This window comes from Clavelina lepadiformis, chromosome 7, assembly GCF_947623445.1.
Source record: "Clavelina lepadiformis chromosome 7, kaClaLepa1.1, whole genome shotgun sequence".
NCBI classification, from domain to species: domain Eukaryota; kingdom Metazoa; phylum Chordata; class Ascidiacea; order Aplousobranchia; family Clavelinidae; genus Clavelina; species Clavelina lepadiformis.
Window position 1 is genome coordinate 10,973,666 of NC_135246.1, and position 9,479 is coordinate 10,983,144.

General features: G+C 35.8%; 1 protein-coding gene across 1 annotated transcript; it reads right to left on the reverse strand.

Moving 5' to 3' along the window:
- Positions 1–5,161: 5,161 nt before the first annotated feature.
- On the reverse strand, positions 5,162–8,378 carry LOC143466069 (transmembrane protein 87A-like). Its single transcript, XM_076964671.1, has 2 exons — positions 7,249–8,378; positions 5,162–6,907 (listed from the first exon to the last, which is right to left on the reverse strand). The coding sequence occupies exons 1-2, from the start codon at positions 7,482–7,484 to the stop codon at positions 5,785–5,787; spliced, it is 1,359 nt and encodes a 452-aa protein (XP_076820786.1). The 5' UTR covers positions 7,485–8,378; the 3' UTR covers positions 5,162–5,784.
- Positions 8,379–9,479: the final 1,101 nt, after the last annotated feature.

A 9,479-nucleotide genomic window follows, 5' to 3' on the forward strand; every position in this document is an offset into this window, starting at 1 on the left:
CAAGCACTTACGATGCCGATATACAACATCCAAATTAACAACAATTCGTGATTACGAGCAAATTTTTAAAAAATCTTTAGCATTTGATTTATAACATTTCAGTAAAATTATCAGATCCACCAACTACCGCGATAAGAATTTTTAAGTCCTCTCTTGTTTTAAGCATCATTATAATCATCGCGCACATCTTCAAGACAACTTTGGAACAGTTGTTATAGTCCACTCGAACAATCTTAAAAACTATGGCCAAGAGATAGTGGAAACTATAGCGAATGTTATATAGTCAGTTATATTTTCAGGCTAACTTTTACTTGTGTACACATCATAAGCACCTGTCAATCTTATGATGTCATAAAACGGAGGAGTTAACTTCGTAACCCCGACTTCCGAACGCTGAGCAATGGATGTATAAATAAAGATAGTGCTCTACGTATCCCAGCGAAATTTCAGACGTTGAATAATAACTTACATCGCCCATTTCATAATCCAACCAGAAAACTCGCTCTGGAAGTCAAATATAGGTTTTGCCTCAAAACCGCAAGCTGGATTTCTTTACTGTAAATTTATAAATTAAGTTTGAAAGCCCTTATATTAAATACATGCAGCGTACTTAACGTAAGGCGAAAAAAAGGCCAACATACAAACAGCGTCTTTAACCAGTTCCACGTAGATTTGGCAATTGGCTGGAATCCCTTCTTGTTCTTGCTGCAAGAAGAAATATTTTAAGCCTTTTCATCCCCAAATTTTCTTATTGCCAACATCTGTCTCTCACCGTTTTACGTAAATAACTAAAAGCTCTTACAAAAGTACAAAATTATTCTCCCCTCCTATAAGATACCACAAAAATATACGCTCGTGAAATTAGTCTGTATATTTACCGCGGATTATCTGACCCTGGCAGCATAACCTAATGGGTAATAGCTACTCAAACCTAAAGGAAAGCAAACACAGATCACTGGCCATTATTTGCTCTGGGCACACAGAAGAAGAAACAGAAAACTAATTTCCGACCTTCGCTGCTTGATAAATTAACAAGTAATTGTGACGTCAACGATAAGGAACAAATGTTATCTCGACATTGTTGCCCAACTGTCATTACGATTTATAATAAATGTTGTAATATATTCATTCGTCGAGACACTGTTCAAAAACATTTAATATTTTGTTATGCTGTCATGATACTGCCATTTAGCGGATAACTACTTCTCTTCTGAAAACACAATCTGTTTCCTGTAATGTTCCTAAAACTCATGTCCAACGAGAGCCGGTTACAATGAACTGAGTTAATTTTTAAAATAACTTTATAACCGCTGTTTTCCTGATCAAATTATTCGCAAAATGATTCTTTATTTGTTCTCTCTCTCCAACCAATATCTGATGAATTCTTTTTACTGCGACGAACAATAGCGCACGAAGGCATCGAAACAATACCAAGCATATTTACATTGTGATATTTATGATTCACACGTGACATTTTCAAGGTATAAAGCTCTTAAGCTAGGGCGCGGAATTTAGACTAATTTTGGATCTTGGTTTAATTTGTTGGAAGATTATTGATCACGTTACGTGAGCGTACTAGTGAACTGCAGTGGAATTATAAAAAATGATTTTTTTAACATATATTTGTTTTCCATTTTATTTTATTCTTGCTTTAAATAGGCAATAATATTAAAATTGGTGTTCTGAGCGGTTTTGTTTGTTTAATTCTATGGAGAATTTTAATTAAACGGCCTCCTGGCTAACAGGGAAACTTACTTCAACATCTTACATGTCTGTTTGCATTCAACACTTCTACGTGGTAAAGTTATATAGCATACTATTTTCCGCAAAATACCACCATTAGGAGAAATCCAATCCAATACAGTACGCACACTATAGCACTCAGAATAGGCTAAAAAAACGGTTAAACTGCACGAAAGATTATTTTGAAAATACGGTACATTAGGCTATACTAAAACCTGATCCACAACCACTTAATAGAACTCTAAATGTTGAAAGAATTCAAACTGATAACTGTTTTGATTCTTTTTAAAGCAAAGCATTCTGCAATTTTCCATTTTATCATCTTGTAACGTCCTTAAGCATTCATAATTATCACCAAGAAGTTGATCATTTGGGCATGGCTATAGTACGATGGACGATTATGAATGGTTATAGATGTTTTCAGGCGAGCTGTCGCACGCTAAATACTGAACAAATGCATTTCATGCTACAAACGGAACGCATCAACCGCTGTCTGCTGGTGTACAACAGTGTAAGTAATGGTTGATCTCTCCACTGCAAGACTTTTAGCGAGCATGAGCCGCCATTTGCCTCCATAGCAACATGCTTGTGATGGTTTATTTGGTCATAATTTGACCAACCGTGAAGTATGGGTATGGGGTTATCTTTATTATTTACCAGTTTAACGTTATAAACGGTGGGTGCACAATAAACTGATCTAAGACTCAGCTGTTCATAATCACATTCATTAACACCTTGCGTAGATTTATCGAAAGACCATTGAAGCCAAACCATTTACTATATATGTTCGATTAGGCAATTTCTAAATAAGCCTAACATACTGTACAAATTTTCAAACCTCTCTGATGAAATAATAAGAATATTGCTGGCTAAAGTAGGAAAAATTCTCAGTCCCAGACAAGTAAGGATGCAGTCCACGGACGGCGCCAGACCATCTACTTTTACAATTGCCTTCTATGCCATTTGCTTTTAATGAATTCTATACCAATGGTGTTCAAATGTTTTCTGCCATGATCCACCACAGCCAAACCTGACAACATGATGATCAACTAAATACGAATAGTAAACATATAGGACATGATTTAATTTTTGTGGTGCTTTAATTTATGTGAATGTACCCTACATTGTAGGGCCTACAACATATTAATAACTTTGTAAAAGTCAAAAGTGAAGTGTGCTACAGCTGCAACTACATTGGAAGATATAAACAAAAAGTTGAAAAGATCCGGATCCGGATCGAGATCCGCCATTTGAGCCGAGATCCCCGTTCTATAACAAAGACCATACAAGGAACGCCGTCGTTGCTAACGTTCTCTCCTTTCAGACGAGTTCTAGAGAAAGTGGTATGGAAAGTCATAAGATGAACCCTGGAGATCCTGCCGACTATTGCTCGTTGACAAAAATGGCCGGATCGGTAGCGTAACTTCATACAAGGAGACATTGCACTGATCTATAAGTGAGAAGTTGTCCGAAAGAAATATTGATTTCTAGACAACATGATTGAAACTTATACCCCGACAGACGTAATCTTGTTTGTGAAGCAGATATTAGGACACACACGCTATCATAAAGCAATCAATTGCCAAAAGTGTGTTTAGTTCACAAACGAGGTGGCCACATAATTATAATAAACGTCTTGTGTAAGTCTGTAAGACTTATATTTGCCTCAGTTGCCAGGTTCGCTTATCTGCTTTCATTCGTTGTAAGATTTTACGTGTTACTATTACTTTACTTCAATGTTCTTTTCCAAGCATTCTCTTGTTAAGGTAATGTTACATCGTAAGTCGTTATTTAAATTATATACTATAGATCTGACTTGTGTCGCTTGGCTGCATTCTTGACTGATGTTCTGCAGCAAATTCGGCTCTTGTTTTTATTGGCATTCCAGTATCCGTATTTACACCACTGACCTGGTAATCAGGCCCAAGCCACCAAAGATTTCACACATTTTATCAAAAAAGGTTTTACTTCAACAGCGCTATATATGCCTTAAAGCTGTCAGCGTTGCCCCAAAGCAGTTTTCGTGGGCGAAACCGGGTCAACCCCCAGCGGTACGCTATAATAGGGTTTTATCGGCCGCAGAAATGATATTTGTCTTGTGAAAAGCCATAAATTTATAGCGGAAAATTTTAGCTTATCGAGAGATAGCATGAATGATTTAGAGTTAATAGACTATACGTATATTATCTGGTTATCCGTAAATTAATTTACAACAACCGCTTATATTGCAAATTGAGAAAAAACGTGGTATAGCTCGCATATTTGCTCGAAACGGCCTCAAAAAGTATATGCTGGCTTTATTGGACGCCTCAAAGAACTTACTACCTGTACTTAGTTTCAAATTTACTATATACGTATACTACTGTACATTTATTTTTTTACCTGTATTTCTGCTATTCATCTCTTATTCGGTTTACCAGTACTGTACAGTAACTTTGGGTAAAATATGTTTTACTTTTTGTTACGTCATGTCGTGCAATATAGTTTTTTTGAAGATGGAATTTCGGTGGCGAAGCATTTCTTAATTTGCAGTATTATTGCATGACCTAGCACATCTTTAAGCTTAATTATTTTGAAATGTATTTTTGCCAACTTGTTAGTTATTAATTACACCTGACAAAGCAAGCTAAAGCATTAGGGAGGTAGTGTATTATAGTAAAGAATATAGGACTACTGTTTTCAATAATTATACCTAGAAAGTAGGCTGATTTGTTGCTACTTTTGAATCATAAAAAGTTAGTCTACAAGGTTACGCCATCATTCATAAGTTAGAGTCATGTAAAGGAATAGTTTTATTTGAACAATTTACACAATTGCTGTTCTCAAGTTTGCTTCGCTTTTACGGTACTTTCAACAGGATCTAGTTAAAACGATCACGTCGTTTACAAACTAACTAACTTTAGATTTATATTTACTGCATGCGCCTAAACGGTCATATTTATAAGCTAATGCAATATTTCTTGGTTTTCAATTAGCAAGACTAAATTAAGTAAAAATAATATCATGTCAAAAATTACGCTTCTCTGTTTAATACGTCTAAAATTTTGAAAAACTAATACTTTTCGTGCATTTTTAAAGTTTTTATGAGTATGAGTGTCAAGTCCAAAAGTGGTACAAATTGTCCACATCACATCCAAAACGTACAATGTTTTAAAAATACTGTGTTTGCCACCAGGGATTACAGTAGGCTATTAAATATAAGGCACAAACTGGTGAGACACAGAAATTTATTTCAGACAATGTTTCGTTAACCCATTCGGGTTAACTTCATCAGGGCAAGCAAGCATCATTGCATTGATGAGGCTAACCCGAGTGAGTTAACGCATTGTTTAACCTTTCTTGGGTCATGAACCCTTACAACATATTCTTTACAAAGCTATATGGACCATTTTCTAAGAAGCACATTGCAACAGTCCAAATTAGGTTTTAATTATCGTGATGGTAATCGAAAATACGGCAAACAAAACGTACTAACAAATCAATGAACAGCACTCGAAGATACGCCCAATGCACAACTAATTAACTATACGACAACAGAAAAGTTAATTAACTTGAAATATAGGCTCACTGTAGTAGGCGTCTTCAAACTTTAATTCAAATTTAATTTAATTCAATTCCTTTCTAATTTGTATTCCAATAAATATAAACAAGCAATTGTGGGTACAAAAAGGTCTGTGATATGTATTACAGACCCTTGTGACAAATGTTGTGATTTAGTTTTTAAATGTGCAAAGATCAAACATCAAAGTCCAAACCATACATGGCAAGACCAAAATTCTATTCAGAATATTCGTTTACAAGAAAGAAAGTCATGTTATCTACGATCTAACATCACAATTCACATTAGCAGACTCAAATACGACCAAACAAAATTCAATGAAACAAAATGTGAATTACGCACAAAGTGTTCAAAAAACACTTCAAAACTGCACGAAATATTATAAAGAGAGTACCATGTAATATAAGAAAACAAACAGTAAACAAGTCTTCCAAACTAACATGTTCGAATACACAAGAAATATAAAAACAACATTAGACGACTTACTTAAAAAATAACTCTAAACGTTTGGGGGACACACCACTTTTTGATCTGTATATTATACCGATGCCAACTACAAATATCAACTGAAAAAGAGCCCAGTGGCAGGCGAAAACACTTGTGAAGTACCAGTCGTATGAACAGTCAGTGGCAGTGGACCAGATAACAACTGTAATAATAACGATGCAAAGGATGAAAAGAAATTTAAGCAGATTTGTAAATTTATAGAATTTGGCCTTGAACGATGGTACATTCTGACTTTTGAGGCGTTGTTTAGTTTGCATATAAAATACACCTGCATGATACAAAATGACAGCATCTGCTACACAAAGCAGTATCACAAAAATTTGCACCAAATAAATCGTGCCATTGTAAAGCTGAGCACACGAATAAGAGAGGTAGAAAACAAAAAATGCAAAAGCTAAGAGAAATGGTTTTGTTTTAGGATTAGGATGAACTTCAAGAAATGTTTCTCCAAACCCCCCGCAAAGAAACAAAATGAATAATCGCATGAAACCATAACTGGCGGACTGTAACATGAGTGATATCAAATTGAGACTTGTGCTGCTAAAACCAACGTATCGCACATAACTATAATTGGCGTAACACAGAGCGTTATAAGTAATTAAAAGGACGGTCATTACGACTAAGTAATGGTGTACTTCATTGGTCAGTTTTCTTGAAACATCCGCTATCGCCCACAACAAGCATATCGCATAAAATGCAATCATAACTGCATGTAAGTACAATGCTGGTACCGCTTCCGTTGACAAATACCCATATTTTCCTTTCATTGACAATACAACGTCGATATCCGATGGGTAGCTCTGACGAACAGTTATTAGAATGAAATAGGCGCCATAACTGGGAGCAACAGCGATCAGTTGTCCACCATCTTCATTATTTTCCATATGATCTTCGGGCATCAGACCGTCGCCATGCTGCCAGTTGTCGCTGTTCGCGCTATGTTTCCATGAATCCTGAAAGTGCAGGCTCACAGACTCTCCGCAGGATATGACGTCGCCTTGATGGGAATCATTGTAATTGGCGATTGAAAACATAGATTCATCTTTCCAGTAATTGAATACGTCTTGGCGTCCTGCATCCGAGTTAAGCCAATGCAGTCTATAAACAAAAGAGTAAAAATATCAGACGACATTTTGAACATCAAAGCAGAACATAGTCAAAATAGGATGAAAACATCTATTAGTGAAATGTGTTTTTGAATTGCTACCGGTTTGACTAAAATATTAACGATATTAATTTTATTCCTGGACCAATATCCCCGTTGATTTTATTACAGTACGACTTTACAGTGGTCCTAAATTGAATGTTAGTTTACAGGTATGCAAGGAATAGCAGACAGGGTTTTTCATTTTTGTGAATGTTTTAACAAATCCGGAAGCAAGAAAGTTATTTTATACTTCAAGAGTTTAATTCAAATGGGATAAAAATTGGAAACCTACCGTCCAAAGCAAGACGACCCTTTGATTTCCCATCGAAACGTAAACGACGAATTTCTCACTTCGCATGGCTGGTGGTTGGTTACTTTAAGTCGAAACGCTGTGCCAGCATAAAGGGGCTTAATGAAATAAAGCGCATCTTCCGAGCTGACGCGGTCTTGGATTATACCAGGTTGTGGTACCCGTACAGCAGTCACCATAGCAATCAATAGGCTAATAAATATAACCATAAAATCCATGACGCTATGAGTGTTTCACTGTTTGCAGTACGTCAGTTCCCTATCACCTGCGATAAATTAAGTGCTGGAATATGTTCGCTGTGCATCGCGTAATTTTATAAAATAATACCAGTACCATAGTTTACTTAACAATATTTTAGAAAAGTTTGGAAGTTTTTAGTTAGTTAGCTCAAGACGTGCTTTCGTGCCATAAATAGGCTACACTGCAATTCACCACAGTACCACAAGTTTAGCATGTTAGCAAAACGATTTTATAACCCGTCAAAATTTCCAATAACTCGTTGACAGTTTAATGATTAATCCACTCATTATTTTTCATTTAATTATGTACTGCATTGGTAAACATCATCTTATAAACTGCTACATTTTTTGTGTTAAAACCGATTCAACTTAAGCTAAATTATGCTTCTGCATTCTTCATCTTTCAGAAATACCAACATGCCAACGTGAAGGATAACCTACTATAGTACTACCGAATTATATCGAGGTTACTTGAAAGCAATAGTTGTGTCGCACTGGGCTCGGCCACATCTACTGCAAATGAAACCTACAGGCGTTTTCGCTCTCTGCAAAGATCTTAGTTGGCCGAGCTAAAAAGAGTTCAACAAACGACTGTTCTGAATTCACTGAAAGAGTCCTATGTTTGAAGCTTTCTTTCGTTGGGAGTTATGGTATGGTACCGTACGTACCTGTGCTATGTATACGACTATACGTTATACGATACTGACCAAATCCATTGGCCGATCCACAGTACCGGTACCGGAAAATCTTACCCGTCTCTCTTTGACCTGCTGCACCTTTCGGAAGTGCTTGTCACTCACACTCCCGAAGTACAGTGACGAATATGGCTACCATCTACTGATAACTTACCAACTGTGCGTGCACACATAATTTTTTCCTTTCCACAACGAAACAGCACAGTACTGCGCAAGTCCAAAAATGTTCTAAAATCCCTCGTGTTCTAAATCCATGTTAAATTTGAAATTTAACTTTATGAAATCACAATGAAATGTTTTACAAACCTATTGAACCGTTAAACGTTTTTACGCTCCCAATGCTATGTTTACTTAGTAGGCATTTTGCTCGGCTTTAAGCTTTATTTATATGCTTACTGTTAAATTTTAGCAGTTTTACCGGTGTAGGCGAAAAACTGCTAATATTGTCCTCAATTTTTGATGTGCAAAATACAAAAAACTCCTACCATTATCAATAAAACTATGTTCAATAAAAGATGTAAACCTGCACTACTAACAATAAAAGTATAGTACGGTAAATACAAAAAGTGAAGTAGTGCTTGAAATAAGTAATGTATTTCTTTGCATGATGGTATATATGCATTTGCATATTAGCTTGTACAGTAGTAGCTTTGCAAAGATACTCCATGGATGTTAGCTTCAGAATTTGATATGGCCCACTTCGCACTCATCTGTGTTAGCGTAATAGTACGTGACATCGTACAGGCCTACTACATTTCTCTGCATTTCTATGTAATTATTTTCTTTGATTTACATAAACACGTTGAGCTTCTTTTATGAGTAGAACGGCTCTTTGTTGACCAATAAAACATAGAAAATTGACATCATTTTTACAAAAAATTTATTTAACGAAATATAAGGGGAGACAATATAGACAACTACGAATCCACTTTCATTCCTAAAATACGATGTATAAAATAAGTATAAACCCACGATGGCACTTGCAGAAAATAAAAGTTTATTGAGAAAAACATTTTTGCTAAATTGTCTTTTCAGTCTTGCAACTGATAAATTGTCCAAAGCAGAGGCGAATTAAGATTAAAATTGAATCAGGGGGCCCCATTGGCAAATCGGTCAGTAAGGAATATAACCTGTAGTATTAATTGACTTGATATTGCGTTATACGTACTTAAAGTTTAACCGGCAATCTCTGATCAGGTAATTAATGATACCAGATGTTTATAAATGCTTTGCGTCTCAAATTGACCCAAAAACAACGTATTCTTCCCAAAACATTTAG